The sequence below is a fragment of the Rhinopithecus roxellana genome, chromosome 16, assembly GCF_007565055.1.
Source record: "Rhinopithecus roxellana isolate Shanxi Qingling chromosome 16, ASM756505v1, whole genome shotgun sequence".
NCBI classification, from domain to species: Eukaryota; Metazoa; Chordata; class Mammalia; order Primates; family Cercopithecidae; genus Rhinopithecus; species Rhinopithecus roxellana.
The window spans coordinates 804,286-823,825 of record NC_044564.1 but is presented as its reverse complement, the minus strand read 5'-3'; the positions used below and the strand labels follow the sequence as shown (position 1 = coordinate 823,825).

At 46.4% G+C, this 19,540-nt stretch overlaps 1 protein-coding gene across 1 annotated transcript in view; it reads left to right on the top strand.

Annotated features, from left to right (window-relative positions):
- The window catches only part of GABBR2 (gamma-aminobutyric acid type B receptor subunit 2), a 420,626-nt gene that overhangs the window by 224,738 nt on the left and 176,348 nt on the right, over positions 1-19,540 (top strand). Inside the window, exons 5-6 of the mRNA XM_010357632.2 lie at positions 5,940-6,005; positions 13,598-13,798. Coding sequence (XP_010355934.2) covers positions 5,940-6,005; positions 13,598-13,798 — 267 coding nt within the window. The remainder of the gene's footprint in view (positions 1-5,939; positions 6,006-13,597; positions 13,799-19,540) is intronic.

The window sequence follows — 19,540 nt, the reverse complement described above, 5'->3', positions numbered from 1 at the left end:
GCTTCTCTACCTTTACGGACATTTCCAGTGGGGGATGGGGTCTAAATAAGACAAATTTTAGCTAAATAAAAGAGACTACTCATTTTGGGTGTGGGATCAGTTTGTCAGAGCCAGGAGGGACTTTGGAGAACATTCTAGGCTAACCTTCTAGGGCCCACTCCAGGTCTGCAGCCAGACAGTTGGGGCACAGGACTGGCCTGGGCTTCTGAAGCCTTAGGCAGTGCCTGCTGGCCCAGGTCATGGCCAGCCTCTAACAGCTCAGCTGCCTTAAGGATTTATAGCATCTCATCTCTTTATATAGCATTGTGACATTTGAATTTTCAGCAGCCCAGCACAGTAGGTAGTCTGCAAGGCTAGGCTCTGAGAAAACAGGATGCCATTGGGTGGGTTCTAGACAGATGCATGGGTGGCAGGAGATTCCAGACGACCCAAAGGTCAGGCTGAGGCTCAAGGTTGAGCTTGACCTTCCTTGCAAGATTCCATGCTCCAGAGGCAAGGAAGGCTGGCCAGAGGGCATGGTCCCTAATCTTCCTCGCCTCTGCTGTCCTGCACTTTTAAATGCACACCAGCGATTTTAGTGGCTCAGGATTGCATTTGCCATTTATATCCTTTCACTTCAACATCTGCATGACTTTTCTCGGTTAGCTGTTGCTGCAGATTGAGTGCTGAGCTCCAGCAGCTCAGACCCAGTGGGGTTTGCCTCCTCAGCTGGGAGGCAGTAGATAGGAGTGAAGGGTCAATCACTCAGGCTCTGGGACGACACGCACCTGGGGCAAGGCCAGTGCCACCACCTCCTATTTGTGTGACCTGGCATCTTAGGTTGAAGTCCCTACAAACAGAGCCTGAGATGCTTGGGAAAGTGATTTCTTGAGGGAGTACTCTTAGGAGAAGGGGAGGGAAGCAGGATGAGGCAGGAGGGGCTCTGTCTTGGATGGATACCAGTTTAGCCTGGCCCCACAGGGGTCTCTGGAGCGCAGATGGCACCACAGAGCTGATCCCGCCTTTCAGCAAGGGGGCTGGAGTTTTCCACCAATGTGAGTCAGTTGTTGGCTGCTGTCTGTGGGGTGTGGGGCATGGCATGGCTCCCATGGCCAGGAAGCTCCCTTTAGCTGAGGGCAGTTCTCCAGAGAAGGGAGTGAGCTGTCAGCAACCCACCCTCACTGCAGCCAGGGAGGGTGTACCAGCCTCAAGGAGGTGCATCTGCCCCGGCTCTAGTGTTCTTTGGACCCTGCTTTGCTCATGAGTCTTTCCAAAGTGAGTATAAAATAGCGCCCACCTCAGGGTGGGGCTGACGGACCGCTTAGCACAACAGCTCAGAAAGGGCTCGAGAGTTGTTATTTTTATGGTGTTAGGATTGCTTGCAAACTGGGGGTACACGCTAGTTCTTTGAATTGGATTATCCTTGCTAAGTGTCGTGTGCGTGTGTGTGTGTTTAGCTCTCTTTAAGCATCCCAGAGACAAAGTGGTTCTAGATGAGGGATGAGAGAGTCAAGAAAGAGGAAAGGAAACCTACCCAGGGTTGGCAACATTAGACTCCTCTCCAGAGGGAGTTTAGTGGGCCTCTCCCTCACTCATCCTGTCACTGGGGGGAGGGAGGGTTTGGGCTGAACACCCCTCCCCATTTTCCTACCGCATTCCCATGGCTGTTTCCTTCCACTTGTGCCCCTTTCCTGTGGAAGTAGCCTCTTGAGGGTGTGAACATAGGTCTCCATGTGTGGTCTCCAACCCTAGACCTGACCATCTCATCTGCCCCAACTCAGGTCATCTGCTTTCACTCCAGGAAGGCCCCTACACAGCCAAGTCCCTGGAAGGGCACAGGATTTTCCAGACCCTGCCCTCTGCCACGTCCTTTGTGATATCACAGCTCTGATCTGTCACTGTCATCCTCAGGGATGGTTATGGCCACCCCTCCCTGCCCCCTACTACTGCCTAGATTGCCCCAAGCCCTTTCAGCATAAGAGAATGGGCCCATACCCTGGCAGGGAGGCAGGGGGCTTGGCTGAAAGCAGGGGCTACTGCTATTCCCAAATTTCTTCTTTCTGCTCTCTGGACTTTCAGAAAAAGATACAAGCTATGCACCATTGAAAAGCATGATTCTGGAACTTTTATGAGAGTGTGCACGTGTGTGGAAAAGCTGTTATAATTCCCCAAATCTAAAACCTTTCCCCTCACCCCTGAATCTTCCAGTAAGTTGCTACTTCAGAGAGAAGAACCTGGTGTATCTGCATTTCCTACTCTCAGGATACCTCCTCATGCTCTAGAATGAACATATTCTAGTTTGAGAAGCACCTCAAACCCTTTATACTGCTCTATGGCATCCCCCAAGATCCCCATCCAGCCTCATCCCCTGTTTGGCCTCTCCCCAACCCTGGATTCTGGGCTGCTCCTCCTTCCTCCCAGACTTGGCAGCATCTTGCCCCCTCTTTCTCACCATCTAGAAGCAGAGTGTGTGTTCACAGCTTCCTGCAGCAGGCATGACCTGGTTCTGCATAGGATCTTTCTCCAGGGCCCCCTAATGGTCAAGGAGCACCAAAGTGAGAGCTCTGGCTTTCATTTTGGTTCCGTGGAGCCCTGGGAAAGCCTTGTACCTCTCTGGGAAGAGATTAGCTAGATGGGTGATCCCATGGGCCCCATCCAAATCTAACAGCCTAGGAGCACTGAACCAAGTGGTCCTTGCAACTTGGTTGTCATAGCAACGAAGACACCAAATGGTCCACAAGTGGCAGAGCTGGTTATTTAACTGTCAGCAGGTGGTCAGGAGGTCAGCTGTGAAGATATGGTTCCCTCGGTCTACTCAAGAAGTGGACATGGTGAGCCCAGGGTCTAGACCATGGGGCTGGCCAGATACTAGTGCAGTGATGATAATGGCTACTAGTGACTGAATAAGCAGTGTGGGCCAGGCATTGTGCGTGATGCTGCACACTGGATTAATTCACTTCATCGTGCATTAAACACGTATTTGTTGACATATGTGTAGTGCCCTGTTCTGGGAGCTGGGGACTGAGATGAGTCAAGTTACCCTCACTTCAGTGGGGAAGACACGCAAGTAAGTGGATTTGAGCCATATTGGAGGGAAGCACAGGGTGGTCCAGGCTCACAGAGGAAGAAGTGGCCATAAGCCTGATGGGACAGAGACATGGTTTCTCAGAGCAGAGGAGCCTGGGCTAAGGTAGGAAGGATGAGTAGCAGCCGTGCAGGCAAAGTGAGTAGGAGGGGAGAGAAGGGCACTCTGGAGGGATAGACTTGCAGAATGGGTGGGGAGCGGAGTGGCAATATGAATAAATAAATGAATGAGTGAATGAATGAATGGCAGTCCTGTTTTAGGACTCACTGCCAAGGCAGGATATGAGAAATGTGATAGAGAATTGAGCAGAAGTCAGTTGGTAAAGACTGCATAGGATCTTTACCATCTTTATCTTTAGCACATCTTGAATGTGCTAAGGAGCTCAGAGTTTGATCTGCAAACCTCAGGAAGCCATGCACAGATTTCACACAATCATCTAGGAATGAACCCTTCCTCTGCTCTGCGGCGATGGGTGAATGGGGCAGGATTCATGGCAAGGATGCAGGGAGGCTGTTGCTGTTCACTGAGTAAAGAATGATGGTGACCAAACTCAGGGCAGTGGGGCTGGAGGGTTGGAGCTGATTAAGGAGCTAGTTTTGAGCAGACAGAACTAACAGTTTCTGGTTATGGCTTGGATGAGGGTTGAAGAAGAGGAGTGAGTCTAAGATGACTCCCAAGTTCCTGACCATTGTCAGAAATGGAAAACACAGGAGGAGGAAAGGGCCTCTTGGGAAAGCTGGTGGATTCAGGTTGGGACAAGTTGTGTTGGAGGTGCCTGAGAGAATCCAACTGGAAGAGTCTGGTGGGAAACTAGAGAAAAACTGGGGCTGGGGAGAGAGATTTGGAGTCCGCGGCACACAGAGAACAGTTGTGGCTGGGGTCATGAAGGAGGTGGCCCAGGGAGAGTGATGGGAGCAAAGAGCTAAGGACAGAACACCAGCATTTAGGGATGGGTAGAAAGGTCAGAAGCTGATGATGAGGATTATGAGCAGGAGTGGCCAGGGAGGCAGGAGGGCAGCCAGCAGAGAGCAGCATGGAAGCCAGTGAGTGAGTTTCGTTATGATGAATCTGACAACCACTGGGCAAGGTACATAGGATTATCCCTTTCTCAGAGATGAAGGAATTGAGGCTCCAGGAGATTAAGACCCAAAGTTTTCAGCTAATCAGAGGTGGAGCTGTGATTTGAGCCCAGGTCTCTGACTTCAAAAACTAATAAGCTGTTTTTACCATACCATGTTTAGCAACACAGGGTTTGGCACAAAGTAGATGAATAGATATTTGCTGGATGGATGGATGGATGGACGGATGGATGGATGGATGGATGGATGGGTAGGTACTATCAGCAGCAAAAAAATGCTAAAAATTTTCAACAAACAAGCAGAAAGATCTTGGAGCATGCCTGGAAGCAAGTCCACAGAACGGAAGCAGCTTAGAACTTTTTATAGCATTGCAGACGTGGTGATGACAAAGGCTTGCCTTCCTTCCACTGCTCTGTTAACGATCTTTTAAAGTCCTTTCAGAGCCAGTGTTTTTTTTCCCCCTCTTCTTTCCATTCTTGCTTGCAAACGAAAGATGATTTTAGAATCCAGGCCTTCTTTATTTTGCTAAAGTACATGATGAGTAAAATGGCCTCTCAGTCAGCATTTTCCAATTTTGAAAGATGCTAAAAACTGATCTTTAAAAGCATATTTTTCTACTTTATGCATCAAAGGGCCATGAGGCCTGCTGGAGGGGATGGATGAACAGCAGGAAGGTGGCACCACCTGCAAGGCTGGGCCTCACTCTGGAGGGCAGGAAGCGGCTGGGATGGGGAGCAGGTGTGTGGGCCAGGGCCTGGCTGGTCTCCTGGTGGCCGCCCCACCCATTCTCTTTCAGCCTGTTCTTCTCCTTGGGGCAGGACCCAGCTGGATCCCAATGCCCCAGAAAGCAACGAAGACCCCATTTACCTGACCCAGGAGAGCCTCTGGCTGATGCTCAGTAATTGTTTGTTGAATGAATGAATGAGTCACAGGGGTCACTGTGCACTTTCCTATTAACCACCTGAGATAATGAATGTAATCCCTTGTAGAGCTTTCAAAAATAGATTTTCCTTAGAAATAAAGTTGGACACTCGCTATGCGCTAGGCGCTGTGTTAAGCACTTTACAAGGACTATTTCACTTAGTCTTCCCAGAAATCCGATAAGGAAGGTACTACCATTATCCTCATTTTACAGATGAGGAAATTGGGGCTGAGATGGAAAAGGAGCGACCAGGGGCCACCCATGGTTTGTTGGTAGAGCTGAGATGCGAACAAAGCTCAAAGCAAGTCTGAAACCTCTTAATTGGGAAGCACTGTGGGCTCCGGGAATTTCTTGAGGGATTAACTGTTAAGAAGGTAGAAAGGGCTAGAACACTGTGGCAGGGCAGCAGAGTGGGGTTGACTGGGGTCTTGTCTCTGCCACCAACTCCCCAGGGGCCCTTAGAAGCTCCTTTCTCCTCATCTGGCCTCAGTTTTCCTATATGTAAAGTGAGGAGGAAGGTTAGGTGATGCCTGCATGGACTCAGGGTTTGCCTGCCCCGGTGGGAGGAGAACAGGGGAGGTTGCAAGGCCCCTGAGAGCAGTCAGCTTTAGCCTCCAGCCTGTACACAATTGCCCTAGGGCTTGCCCATGAGACCAGGGCAGACTGATTGCAAGAGCCAAAGGAAAACCAGCCCAAGAGGGGGCTAGAGAATCCAGGCTGGGCTGGGGTTGGGGGTGAGGTTCTGCTCTGCCCACCTGCCCAGGCAGAGCTCTGGGCTGAGAGCCAGAGGCACAGGAATGTTGTCTGTCACAGCCTTGAACGCTTTGTGGGGTGCTGAACATCTCACCTTCATGACGTGTCCTTCCATCCACAGGGGAATGATGTGCGGATCATCCTTGGCCAGTTTGACCAGAATATGGCAGCAAAAGTATTCTGTTGTGTAAGTAAAACAGTTGTATCATTCGTGTCTTTGGGGAGGTTCATGAAGCTTTTTCCCGTACTCCTCCTCTCCCTGCTCAGTCTATGAGTGGGATCGTAGGACTGGAGCCTGGGTTCCTGGAAGCAGAAGAGTTAGGTTCACTGTTCTTTCCGCTTTCCAGGGAGCTAACACCCCAGGGCTCAGAACAATACTGTCATCGAGGAACCAGGGACCTCAGGCCAACCCATTGTCTAAGCCTCATTGGCTAATTCTAAGTCTGCTCAACTTAGCCAGGGAGATACCAGAAATCAGGGTGAGGCTGAAGTGACTCAGACCCACTTCCCTGTAGGTAGGGCTCAGAGTCTTAGGTTAGGGACAAATTATTAACTATTGATTTTCTACTCCTGAATCCTTTACAGCTGTCTAGGGTGTGACAGGTGACAAAGGTGACCTTTTTATGCCTTATCTCATTTAATCTTTTCAATAACCATGTGAAGCAATTATGATTTTCCCATTTTACAGATGAGGAAATAGAGCTCCATAGAGTAAAGGGGCTTGTCCAAGGGCCCTCAGCCAATTCATGGCAGAGCCAAGGCTCCATCCCCGTTCACCTGATCCCTAATCTAGCTTCTAAAAAAAAAAAGATTTTCTCCATATGATCTCTAGCTTAAGTTAGATGTAGGGGACATAACACAGGAGCTAAGTCAGTTTCCATTTTGATGTCCCAGCTCCCAATCCTCCCCATCATGTCGGGAGAAAAGTCAACAGAATGAAAGCCTAGACAGGGGAGTCACTGTCTACCCAATAAGCTTCACCTTTTAGACTGAGGTCATTCTAGGTGTAGTGTCTGGTGATGGGCCACAGATCTCTGTCCTCTTTGATCTTTTTGTCAGTAATGTGGATGAGGTTATAAATAGGAATTCTAGAAATCATGAAATACATTGGATGACGGAGTCTGAGGGCAAAGAACTTTAACAGGTTGGAATGTTTGATTATATCCAAGCAGAGTAAATTGTCCTAACATATTATATTAGAACAGACAAAGCTGCCTAAGCCCAAGTGGTAGAGGCATAGCTGAGAAATACTGTGTGTTGAGAAAAAAAGGGACTTTGGGTATTCCAGATGACCCCCAGTTTACTGCAGGGTCTGGTAACTAAGGTCATCAGCGTGAGGACAGTGCCAGAGAGCCGAGGTGACCTCAGATTGCATGTCTACACCCAGGGCAGGGTAGTCCTTCTGCTCTTTGCTGGAGAGACCCTACCTAGGGAGACCTGCCCAGCTCCTGGTGGCCTGTTTTGGACAGGTGTAGGAATTGAAAAGAGACAAGGAGCGAGGACAGAGTAGTGGCTGGAAGCCGTGGTCACGTGTAGTTATTTGAACTTGAAGGCTCAGGAGCAAAACGAGAACTGTCCGATCATCTGATTTAGCCGGGAGGAGGGAGAGGATGTGAGGCTGACCTTTCAAGGGATTTTGGATGGAGGTTGGCACTCAGGAGCCAATCAACTTGGGCTTGAGTCCCTGCTCTGCTACTTATTATTGAAGTTGGGTATGTTATTTACACTCTCTGAGCTCCAGTTTTCTCATCTGTAAAATGAGGATTATAACACCTGTCTGATAAGATTGTTGAGCAAAAACCCTCTGCATAGTACCTGATGTACAGTGAACCCTCAGTAAATACCAGTCATCTTTTTTTGGTTGTTTATATAGGGTCTCAGGTGTCCAAAGATGGAATGGGCCACCATTTACTGGCAAGTTTTACTGGTAGGTTCCACAAAATTGTGTTAAGCGTTCTATTTATCAGTGGAGAGCAGCAAGAGGTCTTTCCACATTGAAACTGAAGGAGGACCATGAGAAAAATAGAAAATATAGAGTGAATAGATTTAATAATTTTACTCCAAAACTCATAAAACCTTGCTCCTTACTACCTAGGGTCCAAAAATAACCCACTTTAAAAAGGAAAATAATGGCCCAAATTTGAGAGCCTGCTTTCTTTTAGAGAAGAAACTCAGTGTTCCCTCTCCAGTATCCCCAGGGCCTTGCAAGGAGCTGGTGCATGGTGGGTGATTGGTGTTGATCGAATGAGGAAAACAAGTAACTTCAGAAAAAATAAATTAATAAAAATGATCCGCGAAGATGCCACACCAGGCCCTGCCCACCTCCAGTTTGCAAGAAACATAGATGGGCCTTATGTTCCGATTTAAGCCAAACCAAAGCCCAGGTGTGACTGTGATCTCACTCTGCCATGCACTGGGATGAGTTTCCAAGTGGCTTTCCCAGCCGTGGTTTCTGCTTCTGAACAGACAGCATGGCTGTCTTCCTTTTGACCCAAAGCCCCCGGGCTTGTCTGCCTTCCACACGGCACAGGGACACCATGCCACCTTCTCGTCCCATTTTCCTCTTCACTCTTGTTAGTTTTGGTATTTTGAGATGAGGTTACTCTTAGAGTCTTCACTCGCTGCTCCATTCCAAGGAGTTTCTCAGAGGCTTTGGGCTGGGTGTAGAGTCCACGTGTTGGTTCCTAGATGGAATCTGCCCTCAAGGACTTATGGTCTTGTCTGGTTAGGAAGGAATTCTTCTGGAAGGCCCAGAAGATCCTAAGGAGACTGTTCAATGTTTTCACGCTGGATCAAGACTGGTAAGTGAAAGAGGGAGGAGACGCTCAGAGCAGAGACCCCCGAGAGAGCTTTCCTGTCCCTATTGGAGTCAGAGCAGAGACACATGGAGCCAGCCATGTCTCTGCCATCCAAATGCTGCCCTGGAAACTTTACAGCGTGTTGCTGTGTTCTTGAGATCGGAACTGCCACCCAATGGGATCGCAGACTCCAGCAAATGCAAGGCCTATTTATAGCCCTGTGGCAAATGTTCATTTTGGCATCAGCACAGTATGAGCATGGCATGTTGCTTTTGTCTTCTCCTCTGTCCTCAGTGGTCTGTTCTAAATTCTCAAGCACTCTAATGTGGGTTCTGGTTTTAGCTCTGCCAGCTGTGTGACCTCAATCAGGTCGCTTTACATCTCTGGTCCCCAGCTGCCTCATCTCTGAAATGGAAGCAATGATCCCTACCCCGTCTGCTTTATGGAGTTGTCGAGAGGCTTAAATGAGGCCACCAAAGGGAAGCTTCATCCCAGCTGCTAACTGCCTTACTGATGCGAGGGTTTATTACTATTACTGTTGTAAACCTTAATATAAAAAGGAAATGTCTTTTTGCATGGGGAGTGGAGGAGGCAAAAGGAAACTTAATTAAATGATGAAATTAGATTTTTTTTTTAAATTGTGTCATGGCTACATGTCTACAACTAGTAAGAACCAAAGTGGTTCATGGGGCTGAAGTGTGTCAACTCAGGATGGCCCACCCTCACGCAATAGTACCCATTTGTCAGTCATAGGTCCTAAGACCACATTTCTACAAGATGCAGAGAAAATGGAGGTGTGGTGGCTCATGCCTGTGATCCCAACACTTTGAGAGGCCAAGGCTGGAAGATAGCCTACGCCCATGAGTTAGACCAGCCTGGGCAGCATGGCAAGACCTCATCTCTACAAAAAATTTAAAAATTAGCTGGGCGTAGTGACATGTGCCTGTAGTCCCAGCTACTCAGGAGGCTGAGGTGGGAGGATTGCTGGAGCCCAGAAGTTCGAGGCTGCAGTGAGCCATAATTATGCCACGGCATTCCAGCCTGTGTGACAGAGCCAGACCCTGTCTCAGGAAAAAAGAAAACAAAAATCAAGGTGACCAAGTAAATTAGAAATGCATTCATTCGGTCAATCCACAACCATTGATTGAGTAGCCCCTGTATACCAGGTCCTGTGGAAAGCCCTGGGGCTCCAGGAGAGAACTGGCACGGCCCCGCCCTCCCAAAACTCCCCGTCTGGCAGAGGAGACAGAGAAGCATACCAGTGTCTAGTTAAAACTCATGTGTCCAACAACCTCAGCCGTTCTGACCATAGGAATACTGAAATGGAGTCCTGGAGGCATTTCTGCAGTTGCATTAGACAGTGGATGATCTATCCAAGTCCAGTCTACCTCCCTTGCAGGAGAGCCTCGCTCGAAGTCTGCTTACTTTTGCTCTACAAATATGCTTAGCAATCCAGGCACCCTACTTTCCAAGCCTATAGTAGTTTAAAAGCAGCAAATTCAGAGTGAGGGAGAGGGACTTGATGATAGTGAAAAATGACAGTGTAGACCTGACAGCTAGAAAGGAGACAAAAAGCCATGGAAAGTGGATCCAAAGTCTAAGCACAACTCTCTGGGGCCATCGGGTGCTTGGGCAGTCTCCTCTAAGCCCAAGAGTACTGCTGTGCATAGCCCAGAACAGTGACTGATGTTCAGAATGAAACTATGGGTTACCAAGAGGAGAAGAGAAAGAGAAGAGGTAGCTAAAATGTTCCTGTACATAGTGTTTGCCATGCATGATACACAAATTATCTCATTTAATTCTTAAACCAATCCAGTGAGGCAGGCTTTGCTTTCCATTGTCTGTCCACGGGAAAAGTGGGGCTCCAGGAGTTGTGTGCACGAGTTACCTGGCAGGCATGTGGCATAAAATCTTCTGCTGTTTGACTGTATTTTTTTTCCCCAAAAGGTCAGAAGCTATGTTAGAAAAAGTTTTGTCTTCATCAAAATTGACTAATGTTCTAAACAAAATGTATTATCATCCAGATGGAATAAGTTTCTCTTTTCTGGAAAACTCACTTGCAAGAAACAGCTACAACAGGACAGTAGCTGGTTGAAGAACTGTCAGAGCTGCTCTAATTTTCTGCTCTGAACTTCCTGCTCAGTGCTGCCTCTTAATTAATTATCACATGGTCTTAATTATCATGTGTGAAGAAAATCTGCCTTTGTATCTGATCAGAAGGGCTTTTCATATCCTCGCTCTGTGTCTTCTTTTTATTTTTTTTTTTTGTGACAGAGTCTCGCTGTGTCACTCAGGCCGGAGTACAGTGGTGCGATCTCAGCTCACTGCAACCTCCGCCTCCCAGGTTCAAGCGATTCTCCTTCCTCAGCCTCCCGAGTAGCTGGAATTACAGGTGTGTGCCACCATGCCCGGCTAATTTTCATATTTTTTAGTAGAGACGAGGTTTCACCATGTTGGCCAGGCTGGTGTTGAACTCCTGACCTGAAGTGATCCGTCCACCTTGGCCTCCCAAAGTGCTGGGATTACAAGCGTGAACCACCGCGCCCAGCCACTCTGCATCTATTAATTCTTAACATACCTTCCTGATAAGTGGAGGTGTCTCCTTGCCACAACCTTATAAGATTGAGAAAACTTCCAAAAATCTTTTTGTTTTGTTTTGCTAAGAGGGGAACTTCACGAATGGACTTTGAGTCTTGTCCCTTTGACTTACCAGCATATGTTTTGAGAAAATTTCATCTGTAAAATTTAGATGATAGTGCATACCTCATAGGGTAGTTGAGAGAATAAAATCATATATAAAAATGGCCACACACATAATGAGACCTCAATACACATGGGATCTCTGTCAGTAAAAGATGAGAGTTGTGAAGTCTTACAGGCTCTGCCATTGATTAAATGACCTGGGATTACTAGGGTGACCCTTTTATTCAAAAGTCTAGTCCCCAGCCAGGCTCTGGCATTTCTTCTTAAAAACAAAAAATTTCTGTGAACTAAATTCCATTCATTAGAGAGAAGCCCAGGAGACTGCCTGCTTTTCTTCAGCTGGGATTTTGTTAGGTCATTAAAATATGAGAGTTTTCTGTATTTTCCGCGACAGTTTTGTTTGGGGCAACATTACAATGTAGTTGCTAGAAAAATGACTGCGATCTGAGGTTGCATTATGAGAAGTACAGTGTCTAAAATGAGGGAAGTGAAGGTCCTGTATCATCGAAGGAGTCTAGTGAAGAGACAGCGTGATCACTGCCTTGAGGTGGTTGAAGGGGTCTTTTGTTAAGCAATGTCTATTTAATCTTCAGATGCTTCCCTGAACCAATGGGTGGAGACCACAGAGAGGGGACCTGAGCTTAAGTCAAGGAACAAATCTTTTAACTCACATGTACCCCAGTGAGTTACTCCACACTGCAGCCTGGACTTTCTCGGGTATTAAGGGAGTTTTAGAGGAGTGGCCTCTGGACTTGGGATGAGGGGAGTGACCCTCTGACTCTTAGACTTGATGGTAAGTTTTCTCTAACATACAAGAGTTGTTGGTAGCTCTGGCCACCCTTATGACCCTCGCTTTAGCCTCCTGGAGCCTAAGAGGAAGGCAGCAAGAACCTTCCTAGAATCCAGAGCAATCTCAAGCTCCTCTCACTACACCCTCCTGTCCTCTCACACTAACCCTGCTGTAGGCCAAGGGGTGCGACATGAATGGTTTCCCAACGTCTCCTTCTCATGTGGGTGGCTCCCCAGGGATGAATGGAAGGATTGTTTAAGATTTCAGCTGAGAATGCATGCAGTCCAACCATGCACAGTGGAAATTTCCATCCACCTCTGCTCTCTGTAGTCACTTCTGGGTATTTTGTTTACTGATGGGAATATGATCACCACTTAGAAACTTTATTCTGAACCCAATTTTGATGGAACCTGACAGTCCTACAAACTGGGACTTTTCTCCTCGAATCAAAGCTATCAAAAACCATATTTTCCTGATATAAAATAATGACAATAAGAATTAGAGTCAAGTAGGGGTGCACAGAACCTTCTGATGACTTTTTTTCTTTGGAAAACAAGCACTGCAGCTTTGTACCCTTAAAGTCAGCAGACCTAGATCCAGGTCTGATTTTTCTCCCTGACTGTTTGACCTTGGAAAAGTTACTTGCCCTCTCTGATTTTTAGTTTTCCCCTCTCTAGAATGAGGATGATAAACCACTTCCCAGAGTGAATGTGAGTGACAATCAAATAAGATCCATGTAAGATATGAAAATGTAAGGGACTTTTTTTAGGACCTGAATTTATACACACTGTGTTTTGGATAAAGATTCAGAGAGATTTCTCAGTTTGCCAAGTGGCATCTTATATAAACTGCATACTCAGATTAAATTGTCTTGGCCCCTTAAAATTGTTCCCCCTGGGTTATGTTAATGAGGCATGGCCTCAGCTTTTAGTAAAGACCTATACAAAAATTACCTTTATGAAATCTCTTTCTTGTAGAGGTTGTGTTGGTACTAAGCTGGCTGATTTGATAGTATCCTCCCCATATGGGACATTTTTAGGGTTAGAGACTAGAAAATACTTTGTTTCCCCAAAGATCTGGTATGTTTTCTCCTTACTGATAATGAGAGTTGTGTAAATAACCTTGTTACCCTTTTCTCTTGGGCTGCTGGGAAGTTCATGGTGAAATTTGCAGCTTAATGATGAATATGGTTAGAACCTTTGGTCTGCTTGTCTACATTCTGTTCCTTCTATCTTCAGGAAACATAATTTATATTTTTCTGGGCCCTTATGTTTTAATTTTTATTCAGTACTTATTATTTTATTATACATGTTATCCATAAACTACCTTGGATTCTTTGATAAATAACAAGGAAGAAACCAAACAAGTAATTAAACATTTCCTAAATCCTCTGGTAAGAGGAAGCCTTCCTCCCCACCTATCTTCCAGGGCACAGAGCCTTGAACTGTGCGACTCTCGGTGCCTTCATAGTCATTCCATCTTTTGCAGGCATATGAGGAGAACATGTATGGTAGTAAATACCAGTGGATCATTCCGGGCTGGTACGAGCCTTCTTGGTGGGAGCAGGTGCACACGGAAGCCAACTCATCCCGCTGCCTCCGGAAGAATCTGCTTGCTGCCATGGAGGGCTACATTGGTGTGGATTTCGAGCCCCTGAGCTCCAAGCAGATCAAGACCATCTCAGGAAAGGTCAGTGCCTTGGTCCCCATTTCAACCTTCCAGCCCACCTCCTTTGATCATCTTGTCTGATGACATTGGCCAAAAGTGCACATTTATTGTCCTGTGTCACTTTGAGCAAATCGCTTGACCTCTCTGAGCCTCTTGTACCTGTAAAATGTGGTATGTACAACCCCCCACTGCTTACCTCTCTAGGCAACTGTGAGAACCAAATGAGGTAAGGATACTGTGAAGCACGTAACACAGTATACATGTTATGTATACACATATGGATGGAGTCCTGGCATCAATTTCAGGGCCCTTTAGACTCTGCAAAGGTTCATCCCCTGCTCCTCTTACCTAAGATGTCATTCTCAGTTGTGGTGGTGCTCTCCTGGAGGAGAGGAAAGACGCCTTAAGTAGACTTTGAGAAACACATGCTGTAGAGCTGCCAGACTGCATCAAACCCCAACTTTGCCACTACCACCTGTGTGACCTTGAACCTGAGTTCTCCAAGCCTCTGCTTCTATATCTGCGTGGATATATCTTTTTAGATGCCACTATTCAGCCCACTGTTATGATCTTGGGATGCCCCTTCTATATCTTCTATATCTCTGCTTCTATATCTGTGATAACCCCCTTCTAGGGGTTATCAGGAGGATTGATGGCAGATGGTGCAAGCCACTAGCATGGTATCTGGCACCTCGATGCTGTTATGACTGTGAGCAGGACCTTGGACAGGGTGTGTCAGCCTCAGGGCCTCTGCATGCTTCCATGAGGGGTGTTACTAATTCCTGCCCTGCTTATCTCGTAGGGCTATTGCGAGGACCAAGTAATACAGGACATGTAAAGTATTCCCAAAGCACACCATTCTCTATCATTGTAAGTCTTATCAAAGATCAGGTGATGATAGCCCTGGTAAAGGTGGTAACATCCATTTCTCAATTCTGAACAGCAGCCAAAATTCAACACAGCAGTGCACATAATTCTTTTCTGTGTTCAGATAGTTAAATTATTCACCCAACCCCCAGGGTTCTTACAGACCAAATTTTATATCAAGAAAAAGCTTTATAATAAAGAAAAATATACGTATATAATTTTATGTATTATTTAATCTCAATTGGAACCAACTCTACATGAATGATTTATCGATTTGTCAAGAAATGGCAAATCATTAAGACGTATGTTGTAAACAACGCTTTAGCTCGTACTGGCACCTGGTTAGAAAATGTTGAAAGAAATATTTTCATACCAAAATCAATGCATATATAACATTTTTTGAGATGATGAATAATGAGCAGAAATAACTCATTTATTCAGTAAGTGTTATTTTTAAAGGCATCAAATTTTGCAATTTATTAAGATCCTCGGGTCCAGGGATACCCTGTATTTTAATCTAAAAAATCATAAAATTTGAGGAAAACACAAAACCTAAGGGAAAAAAATATCCATGAAAGCAGATTGTACAATAACTAAATGGAGAGGCTTCAGGAAGACCAAAGAGTTAAATGGTTGCACAGGAGATCTGTGAGGCTGTCAGGATAAGAGCTATGAGACACTGCAGGAAGGACATCCCTTGGGTGTAGTTCTAAGGGTGTGGCTTTCAGCCAGGGTGGGAGCCATGCAGGGCTGTGTGCAGGGCTGTGAGCAGTACACAGGAGTGCATTGTAGGAAGATCATTTTTTGTAGTGTATTTTGGAGGAAATGTTTTGGCATTTGTAACAACATCCCCTAGATCACTGACTTTCCTTTTCTAAATGTTTTTATTTGGGATTGGTGAAGAGGCTGACCTCTTGCCCATCACTGTCCCATGCATGGGACACCTTGGGGCTGTTCACCCCACTGTTTTGGGAAACCCACTCATTAAGCCCACCCTCTGGAGGGGACAGGACCATTGAGGTGGCTTCCAAAAGTACAGGAGGCCCAATCCCTGTCCCCATGGTCTTTGAAGCAAGAGGAAGCATTTCTTACATTACCCCACAGTTACTAGACGGTTGAAGTTACACAAGGAAATTTGTAGCCTCTTTGCTTCTTGGAATCAGTGGGTCCCAGAGCTGCTCTTAGACATTAGGGAGTCCAGCTTCCCATCAGATTCTCAGATCTTCCAGTAGCAAAGGAATTCTCTCCCTTAATTCTTCTACCCCTAGATCCCCCTGGAGCTACTCAGATCCTATTGACCCCTCTGTCCCACATAGTCCTTCAGTGACCACAGAGTCACTGCTTCTCCAAACTAAATAACACTAGTCCTTCCAATTGTTAGCTCACAGGTCCGGGGCTGGGACTAAGCATGAAATTAAAAGGGTGCCAGATACATCAGTAATCAAGATTAAACAAACTATGTTAATGCAATTTTTAAAATAATGCCCTAAAAAAAAAAAAAACCTGTGATGAACAAATTGTCAAAATTTTAAATAAAGACCGGATTCACAGGACAGGGATTAGGGTGAGGAAAATGAGGTGAGTCATGCCAGTGCAAGGTTGGATTCTATCTTTATTTAAAATTCTGATATTTTGTTCATCATGGATTTCTTGCATTCATTTTTATTTTTAAAATATATTAAAATTTTTTTTATCTTGATTACAGATATGGTTTAGCTCTGTGTCCCCACCCAAATCTTGTCTTGAATTGTACTCCCGTAATTTCCATGTGTTGTGGGAGGGACCCGGTGGGAGATAATTAAATCATGGGGACAGTTTCCCCCATACTGTTCTCGTGGTAGAGAATAAGTTTCACAAGATCTGATTGTTTGGTAAGGGGAAATTCATTTTGCTAGGCTCTCATCCTTTCTCTTGTCTGCCACCATGTGAGATGTGCCTTTTACCTTCTGCCATGATTGTGAGGCTTCCCCAGCCACCTGGAACTGTGAGTCCACTAAACCTCTTTCTTTTGTAAATCACCCAGTCTCAGGTATGTCTTTGTCAGCAGCATGAAAATGGACTAACACAATTACTGAGATTTTTTGGCTCTCCCTTAAATTTTGCACCTGAAATTAGTGCTTTATTCACCTCACCCTGGTACAGCCCTGCACAGGTTGTGTTTGTCAAACCCCTCCCCATGCTCAGCCTGTTCCTTTGTTGCACTTGCTTTTGTTGAACATTCTCTCTAGAGGGTGTGGGGCCCAGAGTTGAATAAAGCATTCCTATTTATGGTCTAACCACAAGCCAACTTCTCCAAACAGCCTTCAGAAGTCTATGGTCAAACATAGTTCTAGAAACTCAAGAAATGTTTCTTGAATTTGAATTTGCATTATATATAACTGCTTGGGGCCATGGTCGGCATGGCACTGGCTGTGTGATTGATGCCTGTATTTTGGGATCCATCGATGACCATGAAAACAAGCAGACACTTGTAAAACCACAGCAAGCCAATGGGTTCTTGTCATCCTCACTATTGTACATATGGAAAACCTAAGAGCCAGAGAGGGGAAGGGACATCCCAAGATCACGAAAGTGGGTTGAATAGTGGCCCCTGAAAAGATATATCCACATTGTAACCCTTGGAACCTGGGACTGTGACCTTGTTTGGAAAAGGGGGGTTTTGCAGATGTAATTAAGGCTCTCAGCCGGGCGCAGTGGCTTACACCTGTAATCCCAGCACTTTGGGAGGCTGAGGCAGGCAGATCATGAGGTCAAGGGATTGAGACCATCCTGGCTAATGTGGTGAAACCCCTTCTCTACTAAAAAAATACAAAAACAAATTAGCCAGGCGTGGTGGCGGGTGCCTGAGGCAGGAGAATGATGTGAACCCGGGAGGTGGAGCTTGCAGTGAACCCAGATCGCACCACTGCACTCCAGCCTGGGTGACAGAGTGAGACTCCATCTAAAAAAAAAAAAAAAAAAAAAACTTAAGGTTCTCATGATGAGATTTCCTGGATCACCTAGGTAGGCCCTAAACCAATGACAGGTGTCCTGTATGACAGAAAGGCAGAGGGAGAGTTGACACACTGAGAGGAAGTCCATGTGAAGAAGAAGGCAAAGACTGGAGAACACCGAGGATTACTGATAGCCACCAGCAGCTAGGAGAGAGGCATTGAATGGAGGGGTCTCTCTTAGAGCTTCTAGGAGCCAACCTTCATGATGGGGTTTGGCTCTGTGTCCCCACCCAGGCTCTCATGATGAGGTTTCCTGGATTACCTATGTGTCAGGGGAGGGACCTGATGGGAGATGATTGAATCATGGGGGCGATTTCCCCTTTGCTGTTCTTGTGATAGTGAATGAGTTCTCATAAGATCTGGTTGTGCTGGGCGTGGTGGCTCAAGCCTGTAATCCCAGCATTTTGGGAGGCCGAGACGGGTGGATCACGAGGTCAGGAGATCGAGACCATCCTGGCTAACATGGTGAAACCCCATCTCTACTAAAAAGAAAAAATACAGAAAACTAGCCGGGCAAGGTGGCGGGCGCCTGTAGTCCCAGCTACTAGGGAGGCTGAGGCAGGAGAATGGCGTAAACCCGGGAGGCGGAGCTTGCAGTGAGCCAAATCTGGCCACTGCATTCCAGCCTGGGTGACAGAGCGAGACTACATCTCAAAAAAAAAAAAAAAGATCTGGTTGTTTGAATGTGTGTGGCGCTTCCCCCTTCACTCTCTCTCTCTTTCCTTCTGCCTTGTGAAGAAGATACTTTCCCTTCTGCCATGATTGTAAGTTGCCTGAGGTCTCCTCATCCATGCAGAGCTGGGAGTCAATTGAACCTCTTTTCTTTATAAATTACCCTGTCTCAGGTGGTTCTTTATAGCAGTGTGAGAATGGACCAATACACCTGTCAGTGCCTGAATTTCAGCCTTCTGGCCTCCAGAACTGTGAGAGAATAAACTGCTGTTGTTTTAAGCCACCCAGTGTGTGGGAACTTGGTGGCAGCCCCATGAATCTAATACAATCACCCAGCAGGTAGAGGCAGATCTAGGACTCAAAGCCAGGACTCCTCAATCCCAACTCAGCACCCCTTCCCCCTCTGCCATACTGCTCCTCTAGACCTGTGGTGTGCTTAGGGACACATCCAAATCAGCTCTTTTGTGGCATCTCAGTGGGTGGGCCTCTGCTGGTGAGTGACACACGGGAGCACAGAGTGTGGTACTCCAGAGATCCGGTGTGGATCCTGCATTCATACCACTTAATCGGCAACCTCAGCAAGTCATGTTCCCTGCCTCAGCTAGGTAACTTCTAGGGTCCTTTCACAGCTCAGTTCTTTAACTCTGTGTAATTATGGTGTGGAGTTATTACAGCAAGCTCTGTGACATGGTTATAATGTTAAGTCATGCAAGTGCAAGGTTGGATTCTGTATTTAAATTTTTGATGTTATGTTCATCATGGATTTCTTGCATTAGTTTTTATTTTTTCAACATGACACTAAAATATGCTTATCTTGAGTACTGAGATGTTTGGCTCCCCTTTACATTTTGTACCTGAAATTAGTGCTTTATTCACTTCATCCTCGCACAGCCCTGCACAGGTTGTATTTGTTAAACCCCTCCCCATGCTCAGCCTGTCCTCTTGTACTTGCTCTTGTCATATCTCCCAGGATACAGGTGACTCCTGGTAGACAAAGTCACAGAAAGGGGCAGAACAGTGGCCCCTCCTGGATGCATTCTCCAAGGTTCCCTCCTTTGTATGCCCATCTCTAGCATCAAGCTGTCCCCAGCTCACTCATTGGCACCAGGAGTTTTCTGGTAGGAGGAATAGCAAGGTCAGGGCTCCCTCCAGAAACACATTCTTCAGTCCTTTCCCATTGGACTGTCCTGTGTTGGGAACGTGGACCTTCAGGCTTTCTGAACCCATTCAG